General features: G+C 39.5%; 1 protein-coding gene across 1 annotated transcript in view; it reads left to right on the forward strand.

Annotated features, from left to right (window-relative positions):
- LOC126455946 (protein phtf) overlaps positions 1–19,142 on the forward strand; it is a 163,513-nt gene that overhangs the window by 39,341 nt on the left and 105,030 nt on the right. Inside the window, exon 2 of the mRNA XM_050091703.1 lies at positions 4,785–4,924. Within this exon, the coding sequence (XP_049947660.1) occupies positions 4,785–4,924 (140 nt within the window). The remainder of the gene's footprint in view (positions 1–4,784; positions 4,925–19,142) is intronic.

Here is a 19,142-nt window from a genome sequence, read left to right on the forward strand (position 1 = left end):
AGTCAGTATTCAAATTCTCGAAATTGTATTCAAGGTCATTGGTTTTCCACTTAGATAAAACTGAAGGCCACCAGGACACATGCAGTATTTACAGTAGACAAAACTGACAACATATCATTGACATACAATGAAGAGAGTGTAGGACCTAATACCAATCTCTAGAGGACGCCTGATACTACCTGTATCCATCGTAGTTTTATAGTGATGAACACGACAAATTGCTGGTGAGTTGTCAGATATGATCGAAACCATTGCACTGCAGCTGGAGAGAAATTTAAGTTGCTGTGTTTGGCAAATAAAAACTTGAAAGGTCATCTGTTTCTTTATATTTGTTGTGATAGTTGCAGAAACCTGATTGATATTCGTCAAGTATGTAGTTTGATGTAGACTATATATTCTAAGGCTTTGGACAGTGCGAGAAGTGTGCAAATTGATCAGTACTCAGTGGATACCACGGCAATGTCCTTTTTAGGAGTGGTTTAACACGTCCCTGTTTCCAGGCCTCAGGGAAATTTAATTAAGAGTGGATGAAGATATTTATTATATTGAGCAGTAGTGGGTCAGTAATAACCATCATCATTTTGACTGTGATGCCATTGTAGATTTTTTGTTGGTACTGTCAGTAACATGCTTAAGACAGAATTTTTTTTACGGCCCTGTCACTTATCCCCACAAAGTATTTGATAAGTCTCTGTTTCATTTCCATTCAATGTGGTTGTTACTCTGGCAAGTAAGAGGTGTGAATGAATAATGAAAGGTGTAACATTGTATAACAGCTGTGTACATCATGGAAAATGTGGCAATAATAAATCTTCTAGTCTGCAGTTGAGTGTGTATTGTTGTGAAACTTTCAGTAAGATCAGAACTGTGTGCTAAATTGGGATTAAAATCCAGACTTTTGCCTTTTTCAGACAGTACATTTCTTAATGAGCTCACCAGGCATGACAGCCAATCTACTTTCATATCTTCAGTTCTGCTTATCCCTCTCCCCTACTTTCTATATCTCTTAGAGGCAGGAGAGAGGTATAGTTTGAAAAGCAGGAGATAGTTATTGGCAGAACTGAAACTGCAAAGGTGGGTCATGAGTTGAGCATGGATGACTTGGTTGACATGAGTATTGCCTATAAATGACAAGAGTCTTGTTCCAATCTCTCAATACGTTTTATGGAAAATTTTTAGTTTTGCCTAAGCCATGTATGCTGTGATCTCATAACTCAGAAGTCTGTCACTTGTTTGTCCAACACAGCATTCTTCATGAAAAACAAGAAGATTGAAGAGCTCTTGCTGTGAGACTAAAAATTAGTTTAAACTCTTTCTAATTCCTGCATTTATTACTTCACACTCTTCAACTTTATAAGGTGACACAGATAGTTTTGCCTGCAAGTTCACTTGCACATGGTAAAATTTATGCTTGATCCCAAACAAGTGCCATTGCATAGTAACTGAAATTCCTCATATCAAACTAAAACTGTAAACAAAAGTATACTGGGTGCCCCTTGTAAGAGTCGTCAGGCACATTTTCTCTGGTGTTCCAGCAGATGCTGACAATTTCATTTTCACACAGTGTAGCTGGAGTCAGCCCAAAAAGTTACTGCTCATCACATCTTTCATGTGTTGCCCATTGTTGATGGAAAACATCCATTTATTTCCCATTACAAACAAAATAACTTTTAAAGGGAAATTTTACACACCCATTGGATAGAGCAGTTCCAAATTAATCTACTGTGATATTAGTTTTATTAATATGTATTAATAGGGACAATAAAACATGAAGAATAACTAGAACTCCAGCAGTGACAGCGTTGCCCTGGCCTGCGCTGGTGCACCGCCAAGCTGCAGTGCTACTCAGTCTCTGCTGGAGTACTGGCTATTATTTGCGTACTGCTCTCTCTGTTAATACATGTTGATAAAACAGATATTGCAATAGACTAATTTGGGAGTGCACTATTGAATGGGCATGAAAAATTCCACCTAAAAAAATCCTGTTTTCTGTAACAGGTACCAAATCAATGTTTACCATCGACACTGGGTGTCACGTGAAGAACATGATGAGCAGTATTTGTCTGTGCTGAGTTTTGTTACACATTGTGGAAGTAGAATTGTAAATATCTGCTGAAAAATCAGAGAAAATGTGCCTGACATCTCTTAGGAGGGATGTCCACTGCATCCCATCAAATTAATATCACCTCTTCTATAGTGTTGGAATGGTACTATTCATTGAAACACAAAATGGCAGAAAGACAAAGGTTGCTACTAATGTACAGTGTCCAGTAATGGTCCACCATCTGGCCTGTTTTGTTTTGCAACCAACTCCAAACCAGGAAGTGGTATACAGCAATAACACCAGAAGCCTGTGGAAACTTCACTTGATGGTCTGTAAAGCACCTGGGTCGTGGTAGAAGGAATCTGTCTTGAGGTTTGATCTGAGCAGCAGCTTGAGAATGGCACACAAATGAATGAAGATGTTGCCCTGACAGCCCCAATTTATAGACAGTGGCGAATGAGAGACGTAGCCCAGATGATGTGCCACAGCCTTGTGTAATTTAGCAGGGGTTATCCACTTGTCACCCATTTGACGAAGACTCACTATCAGGAGAGGCAGGAGAATCAAGAGTTAACCATTAATAGTAAATGACCCCTTCTTCAGTGGCATGCGTAAGTGGGTTCAGACTGTGTGTAGAGCAGTACACAGTCTTTGTACATAATAGTCTGTTATGTGTGTGCTTGCTTAAGGCACCTCATACGTGAGGATGATATTAAGTTTAAAGCCATGAGACAGTGCTTGTCAATAACATTTCTCTCTTAAGTTATGCTGCCCTCATTGTGTAGAGACCCAAAGTTGCAATCAATGTGCAATTACTGTTATTCCAACACAGTGTCACAGTGTGCTTTTAAATGTGATGCTGTCATGGGAGAACACACTCAAGGTATTCCCCCCCCCCCCCCCCCCCCCCACCACCCACCTCCTTGTAGGGCATTTTAATGCCTGCTTTGTCTCTTGAGTATCCTGTTCCTACATGGCACATAGAGTGAGTCCTCTTTTTCAACAACATTTTATTGAAACCCAGGCAGACAACATATTGTATTACTGCAACTAGGTCATTCTGCATCACTGATCTCACTTTTGCTTTATTGTTTTCAACACGTATTGCTTAGTGGAACACCTACAACTGCCATTCTATTAGCATTTGATCAGTTCATTTATATTATGAGGTCAAGTAGAACCCAAAATTAAATTATGAGTATGGTTGCACAGTGAGTCCACCTGGTTACCGTAAAATTAGATGGCTGTATCTGAATGCTATTGTAGGATTTGCAACTGGTGACTGTAGCAGCCACTGATGCACCCTAAAGGTTTTGGCATTTTGCAGTGAGTAGGCAATAATGATCAACTGATTAAAAAAAATAAAGTCAATGAAAAACTTAGTACAATCCTATAAAACTACTTGTCCATACCGCTTGTAAATAGCAGTGTACTTGCAGCAAATATAACAGGTAAAATAAATGTAATATGTACATTCTGAAAAGTATCACACACTCATTATTTGAGCCGTATATTAGTGCACTACTGGGAGGTCAGAAACATGGTTAAGATTGTATGAATTGAATTAAATTACCTGAAATGAATTAAATGGATTGTTGGGGATCGAAACATAACTGACAATGGAAGTTTGAGTCAGGCCTGGAGGCTTGCTCATGTAACCTAATAGTTGAGGTGTCTACATGCAGGCTTTAGCCCTAGTATGGCACAAAACTTCAATTGTCAGTACATGTTAAGTCTTAGGATCGAATTTAATTAAAAAATTATGGAAATACAATTCTCCCTCACATATAACAGGAATCTGTGCCTTTTTCTGTGGCTTACCAGGTCATTTGCCACCTGAGATCCCTTATGATAGCAAATGAAATCTGAACCTACAGTGAAAAGTGATCATTATGAGCTTGTTATTATAGCTAGTGAGAAGCAGACCTGTCCGTATTCTTAAAAACTTCTGAAAGTATGCATTAACCAGAGCACTAATTCATAGAAATGCTCTCAACAAGGTGAAAGAAAGATTATACTGTGTGGGTAACTGCTGTCTAATGTTCATGGTTGAATAGAGAAAGCTAAATAGTCTTTTCTGTGTTGTTGTTACTGGGTGTCATTTTTTCCTGATTAACTTACTCACTGAATGGAATAACATAAGTGCATGTTCTATCTAATTAAGCCCTCATCTGTCAGCTTTATGAATGATTTACTTTTTTGGGGGAGGGGATCCTTACTTGAGGAAAACACAGTTGACTGGACGTGCTGCAAGGATGGGTGTGTCTCGTACTCTGTAGAGCACTACTGCTTTAAAAGCTGAGTGGTAATGTTTGACATGTGGTTCATGTAGCTATGTACCATGCCGTGCTTGTTCTATACCATCAACTAGCTGCCTTTACTAATCCTGTTGTTAATATTCCACATAGCAACGTTAAAAGTAGTACAGTGTGTGTGCTGTGAGTATGACACACTCTTATCTCTGCTTTGTTATCTCTCACAGTGACTGTTTCCATTGACAATATTGACTGATCTTGATAACCTATCACAACGTATGACAGCTCAGGAAGTTATTTATGTTGTCCCTACAAATATTTTGTGCCTTTAAGGAGTAAGAGTAAATGTAAAGTTACAGAAAAGCTTCAGTTATAGTTTCTTTAGTATTTTAATTCTTAATGTAATGAATAATTTATTAAATGAATAATTATTAGTTAGAAATATAATTTATTAAATCTAAAAAAGCTTGCCTTCACTAATACAGGTATCAAAAGAAAATTGGAACTTACGATAAGCAGCAATGGGAACACACAATAGAACAGCGGATTATCCATGGGCTTACCCATGTTCCAAAGAAGACAGCAAAACTTAAGACTGATCTTATAGATGTGGATCTTGTCAGAGGTACGTCCTACCTATTCATTTTATTATTTGTGGACACTTCTATGCCCACAGTAATTCTTACTATGCTTATGTCATGATAATTAAGTACAGTTACTTTCCATTTCTAGTTCTTATTTTTCTGTGACAGTGTTGTTATTAACTCAGTCAACTACTGCACTCAATGACTAGTAAGCACACTCTATTAAAGTAGTCATCACACTGTAAAGCTTGAGGGGACTGTATGAATTATTATTATTGAAGTACATCTGTAAAATATTTATTTCACATCAGTGCCAAAGAAACTTTTTTGTAAATGTGGTACAAAAATTAAAAATTTAAACTTCAACCATCAAAATTAAACAGGAATATAGGAATCAGAAATTGAATGTAAATAAAGTCATAACCAAACTGATATAACTGTTACAAGGAATTCCAAAATACTGAATGTAAAGAGTCATAACTTCACTTATACTCAATAAGGAGAATAAGGCATATATTAAAACTCTGAGAGTTTATGTTACAAAGTTCAGTCAACATGACTCTATTTTTATGAGTCATAAAGTAGATTGCTGTGCTAATCTAAAAACCATTTGGGATGATATTTTACATTTGAAAATAATAGAATTTTAAGATACACACATACACACTTGCTGGCCTTACAATCGTATTTTTCTTAGTTACATTTTTCATATATGATTTTGATCACCAAAAAATTCTGTCTTAGATGGTTCCACAAAAGATTAGAAAGAGGAAAAAAAACAACAATAAATGTTGCTATATGGACTGTGGAAATTGGGCAACAGCAATGCAAAGTTTCTAAACATATAAGGACTGATTTTTTTATCTACCAAAGATTTTATTTTTTTCAAAACAACAATATTGTCCCCTTCAAAGTAGTTCCCTTCAGCAGCTATACTCCAGTAGAGTCCAGCATAGAAAGACTTCAACTGGTAGGGCTTTCAGCACCTCGGTCACATTCTTTTGAGTGTTCCCCAGTCCCAAAATGATATCCTTTTAAGACATTTTTAATTTCAGGAAAAGAAAAAAGTCATAAGGACGCAGATCAGGTAAAAAGGGCCACTGTAGAACAACAGGGATGCATTTTGAGGTAAATGGAACTGGCCATGTGAGATTGGGTTATTGTATGATCCAGTGTCCTCGTGTCCACATTGTCCAATCTCACTCACTTCACTTTTTTCCTGAGCCTTTCAAAGATATCTTTATAAAACACTTGGTTGACAGTTTGTCCTGGAGGAACAGTCTCACAAGAGCAATCACATGTTTGACATCTTTGTGGTTTTTGAAGTTGAAGATCTCCCTGAATGAGGTTCATCTTCAACGTGTTCTCGGTCTTCCAAAAGTAATTTGTGCTGGTGAAAAACTTGTGCTGTTGAGAAGGAATGTTTCCTATAGGCCTGTTTCAACTTTTCAAAGGTCACACTCACGGATTCCCAAGTTTAACACAAAACTTGATTTCATAACATTGCTTTAAATTTCACTGTTTCATTTTTGTAACACACAACAAAAACACAACTTAACTGATGGCACGATGGCTGTACAGAGCTGAGCATATGGAAGGGATAGACACACTGGTCTACACAAGTAGAACAACACTGCATTGCCAGATCACTCGCAGTATTTTCAGTCTCATTACTTTTCTCACACACCTTGTGTAAGATTTTTACGTATTACAAGTTTGTTATTAACTACTTATTTTATTCACTGATTCCTCTATGGTACACAAAGAATTGTCAGACAGATTAATAAATGGGTAAATCGTCAGAGGAGATTCTTGAGGAGGTATAATGTGTCATAGAAGCAAAAATACATTACACATACAACATTACATTATACATACAACAAAAAAGAGATAAGCTAGTGTTCTGTCCACAGATCCTAAGTGAAGTAGCCCTCAGAGATACGGAACAAATAATTCCAAACTCACCACAAACACACAAAATGTGTACAAACTAAATCACATAAGATAATTCTTAGGCTATTGTAGATACACCTCACCAAGTGGAGTAAACGATGTTGGTAAAAGTTTTGGTGACAAGTAGTTCCTTTACGTTCTTCTTAAATTGTATTTTTTGGCAGCTAAACTTTTTGTGGTTGCTGGAAACTTTTTGGAAATGTATGTTTCTGAATAATGAACATCTTCTTGGGCCCAAGGAAGTGACTTTAAATCTTTATGCAGATTATTTTTATTTCTAGTATTGATTCCATGAACTGAGATGTTGATTTGAAAAAAGATATATTGTTTGTGACAAATTTTGTAAATTAATTTTGAAGGACTTTCTTGAACAGGTCTCTGCAGAATTTTCTTGAATTTGCATCTCTCACAACTCTCATTTGTGAAGAAATGTACTGTTGTCCTCTAGTTAATATTCCCAGCCGCTTAAACAGATACGAGATATATGTGTGGGTTTGGTGCGGGGGGGGGGGGGGGGTTGTCCCAACACGGTTACAGTTAATTCCTTTTCATTGCAGTAAACAGTTTCTGCCTAAGCAATAAGTTGCCGTAAAGTATTGTCTTTAGAACACTAGCGAATGAAAATATGCAGGTTATGACATTTCCAAAGTCGTGTTTGTTGTTGTTAATGGTTGTGTAAAAAGTAGATGAATACAAACATTTAATGTGAGTACATTATGGTTTGCAACGTTCGAGTGTGCACATCCAAGAACTTTCTACCTAGAAGACCAATTCTTGTTAGTAGCTCTGTAAATTAGAGGATGCTTATTTTTAGCAGCACAGTCCTGAATGACCTTTGTTTTTTGAAAGGTGAAAACTTGTTTACTGTTTACTTTTTGCCAAAAATTTAAAGCAATGTCATTTGTATAAAACTGGTGTATAACTTTTTAACATGATTTATTATTTCTTCTGTTGGTGTCCATTACGTAATGTGACAACAATGGTTGTATCATCTACAATAAGAGCTAACTGTGCTTCATGATCCATGTTAGATGTCAGAGCATTAATATAGAATAAGAACTGTAATGTACTAGAATGTTCTGGTGATGTAATTAAATGCTTTAGACAAGACACAGATTATCTTATCAATTAAATGTTTTATTGTGTACTCAGAGAATGTATAAATAGTTGCCTTAATAATATTGTAAAAGGCTTTCTGAACACCATGTATTAATATAAAACATAGCCAAAGTCCTTGATGATATCTTGCTGGTATGAGCAAATCTAGTCATAGTTCTTGATTTTTTTAAGCAAGTTGGAGCTAATTATTGTTTCTCTCAAGTGCATACCCTTACTAACTTCAGAATATACAAGATATGACACCCAAGATCCAATCCAAAGAGTCTGTATGGTAAAAAATGACTTGATGAACTGGTAGCCAGTCATGAGCAGTGTAGCCAACTGGTGTTATGACCTCTGCAGTATCCCAGTAATGTCTTGCAATGACATGTGATTGTACATTAGATTGGCCTTGAGAGGAAGCTGTAGCCAGACATTCAGAACCTTCCTGCTGTAATCACATAGTGAGGATCTCTTATGAGTTTGATATGTTATTTTATTCCAACTAAGATACAATGAAAGCTGCTAATATGAACTATAAAAGTGTGATTGGTTGAATATACGATTATTGATTGGATGAGTTTCTCAAAACTCACATAAGGAGAGATTGGCTGCTAGTAGGTGACATCTGTAGAATTATTATTCTTAGATTGCATTACAATAATGGAAATTCCCCTGGATGGAAAACAATACATAAAATAAAGGAAAGACAAACATTAACCTGTAGCAGATCGAAGTATGACACACAGAAACACAGAACAGAAAACAGTATTCACACTAGCTTTAGAGCTCTTGCTCTTTCTTTGGTGAAAATATGCACACATTCACACACAAAACCACACAGACATCCAAATGTGTACTTCTACAGTTGTGGTGAGACTGATTATTGATTATGGAGAGCATTTGGCTGGGCACATGGAAGTAAGGAGGGTATAGGGAAGGATGCATGAGACGAGGAGGGGGTAGTGGAATAGTATGAGGTAGGTCTTTCAACAAGTGACTTAGCAACTGCACAACAAGATAAACAGGAGTTCAAAGGGTATAGCTTATAAGAGACAGAGGGATAGGGGAAAGAGGGGGGGGGGTCCCACTGTTTGTTCCATAGTGAAGAGATCTTTCATGATTTGAAACATTCCAGAGAAACAAAATATATAATAAATATTTTCAAAATAATTGATATGATAATGTGCCTTCCATAGGCTGTAGGTGAAATGATCCTCAGCCTTCCATAGGCCCTAAGTGAAATCACCCTCAAAGATGAGAAACAAAAGTTACACACTTTTAATTTACACATTACTGAAATAGTATACTACAAACACTTAATGTGTAAATATGAAAGTGCATAAGAGAATTTCTAGACCATTATAGCCCAGCATTAACAAAACAAAAATAGTTTACAAGATTTACTCACAAAGACCAAATTATTGCATTGCACTAAGCCAAAGTCTGGTATTACATATGTCATGTTAGACCACACACACACACACACACACACACACACACACACACACACACACACACACACACACACAAATCATTAACTACATTGGTTGGGTTCACTAAGCAATTTATCAGTGGAATAGTAGGAATTGGCCACATATAAATCCTTGAGGTTTCACTTAAATTATAGTGTATTAGTAGCCTAAATTTTTGAACGGCTTTGGCACTATGGTAACACTGGTGCCCATCAGATCACTGAAGTTAAGTGCTGTTGGGCTTGGCAAGCACGTGGGTGGGTGACCCTCTGGGTCTGTCCAGAGCTGTCGGCGGACCTGCCAGTACTGTTGGCAGGTCTGCCCAGTACCGTTGGGCTTTCTGAGGCCTGTTCAGATGGAGAGAGTAGCTTAACTGTTTATGGATACTAGGTAGTTACTGAAAATTAGCATCCTTGGATAATATATTTCTAGACCAAAGTGAGTTATTTTATGTTTTTGTTACAATTCTTCTCATTCTTAGTACTGATTACGTACACAGAGCTGTGGAAGAGAGGTGCATTATTTATGAAAATTATCGTGAAGGAGTACATATTCTGAGAAGTGTGGTTAGGACACCCAGTTCCTTGAATGAGGTGTTCTTGACTTCATACCATAACAATTTATATTGTGTACTTTTTCACATCACGTTTGTTTATGACATCCACATTGGAAACAATAATTTCACGTGCTCCTTCCAACTGAATTTGTTAGCAAGTTGTAGAAAAATGTAAGTTAATGCATATGAGAAGGGAAAACGAACCTCTAATGTTCAGATACAGCATTAGTAATGTCCTGCTTGATACAGTCAAGTCTTTTAAATATCTTTGCATAACGATGCAAAGCAATTTGAAATGGAATGAGCATTTGAGGATTGTGGTAGGGAAGGTGAATGGTGAAATTCAATTTGTTGGGAGAATTCTGGGCAGGTGTGATTCATCTGTAAAGGAGACCACATATAGGATGCTACTACAACCTATCTTTGAGTACTGCTCGAGTATTTGGGATCTGTACGAGGTCAGATTAAAAGAAGACATCGAAGCAGTTCAGAGGCAGGCTGCTAGGTTTATTACTAGGAGGTTTGAACAACACACAAGTGTTACAGAGATGCTTCAGGACCTCAAATGGGAACCCTGGAGAGAAGGTGACATTCTTTTTGAGCAACACTATTGAAAAAATTTAGAGAACTGGCACTTGAAGCTGACTGCAGAACGATTCTGTTGCCTGCAACATACGTTGCATGCAAGGACCACGAAAACATGAGAAATTGTGGTTCATATGGAGACATGTTTTTCCCTTGTTCTATTTGTGAGTGGAACAGGGAAAGGAAATGTCTAGTAGTGGTTTGGGGTACCCTCCGCCATGCGGTGTAAGGTGGATTGCAGAGTATTGGTGTAGATGTAGAGATAGGAAGCAATTGTCATATAGATGTAAAAAGATATCCTTTTCCATTGGATCTTAGGAAGACAAAGTGAATTTTAAAAAGTTAGGTAGTTCTTCTCCAAAGGTAAATCTAGCAACAGGTGCACATGGGACGAAGCTCATCAATTTGACTGAAGCTATGTTAATAGAAGCGGGTAAATGTCCCTGTCAAGTTACTAGAATATTTTATCTGATTTGGCCATAGGAAAAGGTAAAACTGTCTCTAAATATTTAAACAATGGAAAATCCAGGATGGAATGTAACAATATTATGAGAAGGAAAGTTGCTACTCACCATATAGCAGAGATACTGAGTCGCAGATAGGCACAACAAAAAGATTTTCACACTTAAAGCTTTTGGCCAGTGCATGATGGAAGTGACGACTGAGTGGGGGATAGAAGGCTGGGGCGGAAAGGGGGAGGGATAGTATGGTGGGGATGGCGGACAGTGAAGTGCTGCAGGTTGGGCGGCAGGCAGGAGAGAGGTGGGAAGGGGAGGAGTAGTGGATAAGGAGAGTCATAGAGAGAAATAAATAAAAAATACATATTTTGATACATTTTTTATTTTTTTTAGTAATGGGAAAGGAAAGACAGAGTGAAATAGAGAGAAATAAATAAAAAAATAAAAAATATGTGGGAAAAGAGAGAATTGAGTGAAATTGAGAGCAATAAACTAAAAAATATATCAAAAAATATATATTTCTTGTTTATTTCTCTCGATGTCTCTCCTTTTCCGCTACTTCCCCCTCGCCCCATCCCCACCTCTCCCCTGCCTGCCGCCCAACCTGCAGCACTTCATTTTCTTCCATCCCCACCATACTATCCCTCCCCCTTCCTGCTCCAGCCTCCTCCTTTCCCCCACCCAGTCATCACTCCCATCATGCACTGGCACTGCTGCTCGCAATGTGGTTTCAGTTGTTTGAATCTGCAGTCGTGTGTGAGTTGCGTTTGTGTGTGTGTGTGTGTGTGTGTGTGTGTGTGTGTGTGTGTGTGTGTGTGTGTGCGCGCACACATGTGTGTGTCTATTGTTGACAAAGGCCTTTGACCGAAAGCTTTAAGTGTGAAAATCTTTTTGTTGTGCCCATCTGCGACTCAGCATCTTCGCTATATGTTGAGTAGCAACTTTCCTTCTCATAATATTGTCTCTAAAGGTTTACTTATAGAGTATGAGGAAAATTTGAGCAACCAATGTATGACAGGAGCAGCAGGTGAGTGGTTAATAGTATGGGCTCGCAAACATGCCATTCGGCAGCTTGGGCTTGGTTCCTGTTGGTTCCATAATTTTTTTCTTGTATTTTATTCCTTGTAATGTTAAATGATTAATTATACAATTTAAATATACTTAAACATTTCAGTTTATACATTTAAAATTAACGTATTCAATATAGTTACTAGTACTACCCTTGTAAATCAAAAGGCTATTGGCCACCACTTTGAAGCATGTTGTTGAAATTTTGTACAAGCCACCACTGGTGCATATAGAAATTTTTTTCAAGTTGAATGATAGTGAATTGTCAAGGAACCATTTATTAATGTCGGTGAAATATTCATCAAAAAAATTACGTCATCAGTAAACAAAAGAAGCTTACCATGTAGTAATGTTACTGTTAAGAAGCCATTAATATATACAAGTAAAATAAGGACCCTAGGATGAAATCTTAGGACACGTCTTTCAATTAGTTCAACTTATGGTGTAGGCTAATAAGTTAATTATGACTATTTCTATTGACACATTCCATTTTCTATCAGATAGATATGATTTAAACTATTTTTCATTACTCCCTGCAAGACCGTGATATTCTATTTTATTCAGAAGGGTTCCTTGATTTATATAGTCAAATGCCTTTGATATGTCACAAAATATACTAGTAGCATATACCTTACTCTCTATGGAATTAAGTACATTCTCACTACATGTTTAAATAGCCATATCACTATCAAAATCGTATTGAAATCCCGTCCTGCAAGTCTCCTGACTCAGGCTTTTGGATGATTTTTCTGAACTGTACCCCTTTCCAGAATGAGATTTTCACTCTGCAGCGGAGTGTGCGCTGATATGAAACTTCCTGGCAGATTAAAACTGTGTGCCCGACCGAGACTCGAACTCGGGACCTTTGCCTTTCGCGGAGGGATAAGACTTCCCTTACCTCTGGCTGGAAAGAGTTCCTGAAACTCTGCCTCCAGGACATGACGAGGAATGGATGAACTGGAAATCTTTGAGTAGGCTGAGATCAGGAGTGGGTGGATCAAGGTTTAACAATATTAAGTTTCATTGTGGAGGAGTCCAGACTGTCCAGCACATGCTTCAGTGTCAACTGTGTCCAGCCTCCTATATTGCAGAACACCTCCATCAACCGACAGCAAATGGACTAGACGTGGCCAAATTTTGGTCAAAGACAATATGACATGTTAACTGTGCACCTATGTACGTTTGTGACATGAGAATAATATAAAACTATTTGACAATACGAAAAAGATAGACTGCTACTCATAGTAAATATGAAATACTGAATTGCACTAAGGCACAATGGAAAGGCATTGACACAACCGCTTTCAGCCAAAGCCTTCGTCAGAAAAGGAAACACTCACACAGTCATTGAAACAAGCAAGGATAACTCATGCACACAAGACAGCTATCCACGGCAGCTTGGCCAGAATGCAACTGTCATGTAGAATGGAAGAGGCAACCTGGAGGGAGTGGGAAAAGGGAAGGGATAGCAGTGTACGGGTGGGGGGAGAGAAGAATGCTGTCTGGCAGAGTGTGCAGGCATTAGACTGCCAACAGGTGGAACATCAGGAGGCTGTGGGACAGGGAGGTGGGAAAGGGAGGGCGGTAGTGAAGGGAGTGAAAAAGGACAGGAGGGGTAAAGGGAAAGACAGGCAGTTGCGTTGTCAAGGGGTGGCACACAAAGACAGTGGGAGATGCGAAAAGGGAGGAGGTGACAGGACAGGGGGGATGGAAACTACTGGGTGGAGAGTATGGGGACAGTAGGTTATTCTATGTTGAGGCTGGGATAATTTCAAGAGTGGAGTTCTGAAAAGTTGGTGTTGGAGGGGACGATGCACATGGTTTGGGTAGTGAAGCAGCCATTGAAATCAAGCATGTTATGTTCAGCTGTAAGTTGTGCCCCACAGTGGTCTACTTTGCTCTCTGCCACAGTTTGGAAGAGGCCATTCATCCTGGTGGACAACCGGTTAGTAGACATACACATATAAAAAGCTGTGCAATGATTGCAGCATAGCTGGTATATGGCATGGCAGCTTTCACTGGTGGCCCAACCTGAGATGGGATAGTATAAGCCTGTGCAGGACTGGTATAGGAAGTGCTGGGTGGGTGGACTACGCAGGTCTTGCAACTGTGTCTTCCATAGGGATATGATCCCTGTTGCAAGCTGTTGGGATTGAGAATGGCATAGGAATGGACTAGGATGTTGGGGAGGTTGGATGGGCAATGGAATACCTCTTTAGTACGAGTGGGAATGATCTTAGATAGGATGTCCCTCATTTCAGGGCATGATGATTGATAATCAAAGCCCTGACAAAGGACGTGGTTCTGCTTAGGGTGGTATTGGGTAATGAAGGGGGCAATCCTTTGTAGCTGGTTCTTGGGATGTGAGGGGAAATGGCACAGGAGATCTGTTTACAGACAGGGTGCCTGTAAGGCCTTGGTGAGACCATCAGCATAGTGGGCAAGGGAGTTCTTGTTACTGCAGATGCACCTTCCCTGGGTGGCCAGGTTGCATGAATGGGAAGGGATGACAGCTAGCAAAATGGAGGTTCTGTTGGTGTGGTGGTTGGTGGGTTTAATGTGGACAGAGGTGTGGATGGAGCCATCAGGAGGAGGTACGCTGGGTTGAGGGGGGAACAGATGGAGCGGATCGAGAGAACATGTTGAGGTTATGAAGAAGTGAAAATACGGTGTCTTTGCCCTGAGTCCAGGTCATGAAGAAATTATCAATGAGCCTAAACCAGACTAGGGATTTGGTGTTCTGGGAAGCTGGGAAGACCTCCTCTAGATGACCTACAAATAGGTTGGCATAAGAGGGTGCAATGTGGGTGTCCATGGCTGTGACACATATTTGTTTGTGTAATTTCACTTCAAAGGAGAAGTAAACAAAGTATATTGATAAATTAAACTATCTGTGTAAGTGTAAAAAGTATAGTCTGAACAAAATCTTTCATTTCTGAAACCACAATGGACATCTGAAATTTGTTTACTGATAACAGGGATTAATACAGGGTGTTACAAAAAGGTACGGCCAAACTTTCAGGAAACATTCCTCACACACAAAGAAAGAAAATATGTTGTGTGGACATGTGTCTGGAAATGCTTACTTTCCATGTTAGAGCTCATTTTATTACTTCTCTTCAAATCACATTAATCATGGAATGGAAACACACAGCAACAGAACGTACCAGCGTGGCTTCAAACACTTTGTTACAGGAAATGTTCAAAATGTCCTCCGTTAGCGAGGATACAAGCATCCACCCTCCATCGCATGGAATCCCTGATGCGCTGATGCAGCCCTGGAGAATGGCGCATTGTATCACAGCCGTCCACAATACGAGCACGAAGAGTCTCTACATTTGGTACCGGGGTTGCGTAGACAAGAGCTTTCAAATGCCCCCATAAATGAAAGTCAAGAGGGTTGAGGTCAGGAGAGTGTGGAGGTCATGGAATTGGTCCGCCTCTACCAATCCATCGGTCACCGAATCTGTTGTTGAGAAGCGTACGAACACTTCGACTGAAATGTGCAGGAGCTCCATCATGCATGAACCACATGTTGTGTCGTACTTGTAAAGGCACATGTTCTAGCAGCACAGGTAGAGTATCCCATATGAAATCATGATAACGTGCTCCATTGAGCGTAGGTGGAAGAACATTGGGCCCAATCAAGACATCACCAACAATGCCTGCCTAAACGTTCACAGAAAATCTGTGTTGATGACGTGATTGTACAATTGGGTGCGGATTCTCCTCAGCCCACACATGTTGATTGTGAAAATTTACAATTTGATCACGTTGGAATGAAGCCTCATCCGTAACGAGAACATTTGCACTGAAATGAGGATTGACACATTGTTGGATGAACCATTGACAGAAGTGTACCCGTGGAGGCCAATCAGCTGCTGATAGTGCCTGCACACGCTGTACATGGTACGGAAAGAACTGGTTCTCCCGTAGCACTCTCCATACAGTGACATGGTCAATGTTACCTTGTACAGCAGCAACTTCTCTGACGCTGACATTAGGGTTATCGTCAACTGCACGAAGAATTTCCTCGTCCATTGCAGGTGTCCTCGTCATTCTAGGTCTTTCCCAGTCGCGAGTCATAGGCTGGAATGTTCCATGCTCCCTAAGAAGCCGATCAATTGCTTCCTGTCAGGACACCTTCGTTCTGGAAATCTGTCTCGATACAAACGTACCACGCCACGGCTATTGCCCCGTGCTAATCCGTACATCACATCAAATGGGCATCTGCCAACTCCACATTTGTAAACATTGCACTGACTGCAAAACCACGTTCGTGATGAACACTAACCTGTTGATGCTACGTACTGATGTGCTTGATGCTAGTCCTGTAGAGCAATGAGTGGCATGTCAACACAAGCACCGAAGTCAACATTACGTTCCTTCAATTGGGCCAACTGGCGTTGAATCGAGGAAGTACAGTACATAGTGACGAAACTAAAATGAGCTCTAACATGGAAATTAAGTGTTTCTGGACACATGTCCACATAACATCTTTTCTTTATTTGTGTGTGAGGAATGTGTCCTGAAAGTTTGGCCGTACCTTTTTGTAACACCCTGTATATTATTAATTAGTTTGGTATATATTTTATAGTACGGTTTTAGAAGAGTTAATGCAATAATTAAAGAGTATTGTTCTAAGTTTAGTAGCATTTATCAGTGGACTATTCCTCGACTGGCTGAAATGCGCTTAAGTTAAACCACCATATACAAAACATGTTACATCAGTAACATTCAAACTTCTGTCCAGCTTTACTTTATGGCTGCTGACCTAAAAAGTTTAGAAACGTTAACAAATAAGCACTTTCTTAGCAATGTGCCTACAATCAATGTTTGCTACAGTTTAACGTAAGTGGATAAATAAAAATTCTACTCACCAAGCGGCAGCAGGGGAACACAAACACAAAATGGTTTAACTATTACAAGCTTTCGGAGCCTGTGGCTCCTTCTTCTGGCAGAGGAGTGAAGGGGAAGAAAGGGGGTGAAGAAAACAACGGTAGAGCTTTAGGGAAAGGGGTACAAACTTCCTGGCAGATTAAAACTGTGTGCCCGACCGAGACTCGAACTCGGGACCTTTGCCTTTCGCGGGCAAGTGCTCTAAAGTGCCCTAAAGAGACAAAGAAATGGTACACCTGCCTAATATCAAGTAGGAACCTCACAAGCACGCAGAAGTGCCGCAACATGACTTGGCATGATTTGACTAATGTCTGAAGTAGGGCTGGAGGGGATTGACAGCATGAATCCTGCAGGGCTTTCCATAAATCCCTAAGAATACAAGGGGGTTGAGATCTCTTCTGAACAGTACATTGCAGGGCACCCCAAATATGCTCAATAATGTTCATATGTTTGGAGTTTGGAGGCCAGCGGAAGTGTTTAAACGCAGAATAGTGTTCCTGGCACCACTGTGTAGCAGTTCTGGACATGCGGGATGTTGCATTGTCCTGCTGGAATTGTGTAAGTCCATCAGAATGCACATTGAGCATGAATGGATGCAGGTGATCAGACAGGACACTTACATACATGTCACCTGTCAGAGCTGTACCTAGATGTATCAGAGGTCCCATATCACTCTAACTACTCAGCCCCATGCCATTACAGAGCTTCCACCAGCTTGAACAGTCCCCTGCTGACATTCAGGATCCACGGATTCATGAGGTTGTCTCCATACGCGTACACATCCATCCACTCGTTATAATTTGAAATGACTCGTCCGACCAGGCAACATGTTTCCAGTCATCAACAGGCCAATGTTGGTGTTGATGGGCCCAAGCAAGGCAAGAAGCTTTGTGTCATGCAGTCTTCAAGAGTACACGAGTGGGGTTTCGGATCCGAAAGCCCTTATTGATGATGTTTCATTGAATGGTTCACATACTGAAACTTTTTGATGGGCCAGCATTGAAATCTGCAGCAGTTTCTGGAAGGGTTCCATTTCTGTCATGTTGAATGATTCTCTTCAGTCGTCGTTGGTCCCTTTCTTGCAGGATCTTTTTCCAGGTCACAATGATGTCAGAGTTGATGTTTTATCAGATTCCTGATATTCACGGTACATTCATGAAATGGTCATACAGAAAAATCTGCACTTCATCACTACCTCGAATATGCTGTGTTCCATAATTTGTGTGCATACTATAACACCATGTTCAAACTCACTTAATCTTGATAACCTGCCATTGCAGCAGCAATAAGCAATCTAACAACTGTGCCAGACACTTCTTGTGTTACATAGGCATTGCTGACTGCAGTGCCACATTCTGCCTGTTTACATGTCTATGTATTTGAATACACATGCCTATACCAGGTTCAGTGGCGCTTCAGTGTAGATACTACTTTCAACGACTGGTTAAGTAACTACAATGCACTGCTTTATTTTCATATACACAAAATTTATATGGTTTTCCCATCAAAGATTTTCATCCAAATACTGACCAATGAATTTACAGTTTTCATTGTACATATATGAAATTCCACAAATACTATGTATATATCTGTAGTATGTATGATTTGCATAATTTGAACCTTAGTTAAATATGAGCTTGTGGTATTGGCTTTCAAACCATGCTTACTAAAATATTTAGTTACCTCTGATTTTCCATGGATTACTGTCTTGTTGTCACCACAAGAAATGGAAATTAGCAGGTTGTACAATGTCATTTGTATGTGAGAGAAAAAGAAATGGCCCCAGTACTGACCTTTGTGGCGAGCCCTACTTCACAGGTTGGCATGGACTGAACATTGATTTTTCCCACACAATTTGTTAAATTATAACTCAGCAGGGGATAAGTAGACAGAAGTTCAAGTAATGTGTGTCTAATACTCCTTGCCCTCCATTTCTGTAAGAATAACACATAATTGACTTGGTCAAATACCTTTCTAATATCCAAAAATTTGCACACAGCACTCATATTTGTTCTTCATCTGGCAAGCTATAGAGCTTGTGCAAAATTCTTCAACAGCTGTTATGGTGTTGCAATCTTTCTGCAATCCACATCGTGTTTGTGCTATAAGATTGTTTTTAGTGAGGAAGGTACTAAACTTAGTCAGCATCACTGACTCAAGGATCTTA

This window comes from Schistocerca serialis, chromosome 2 (assembly GCF_023864345.2).
Source record: "Schistocerca serialis cubense isolate TAMUIC-IGC-003099 chromosome 2, iqSchSeri2.2, whole genome shotgun sequence".
Lineage (NCBI taxonomy): Eukaryota > Metazoa > Arthropoda > Insecta > Orthoptera > Acrididae > Schistocerca > Schistocerca serialis.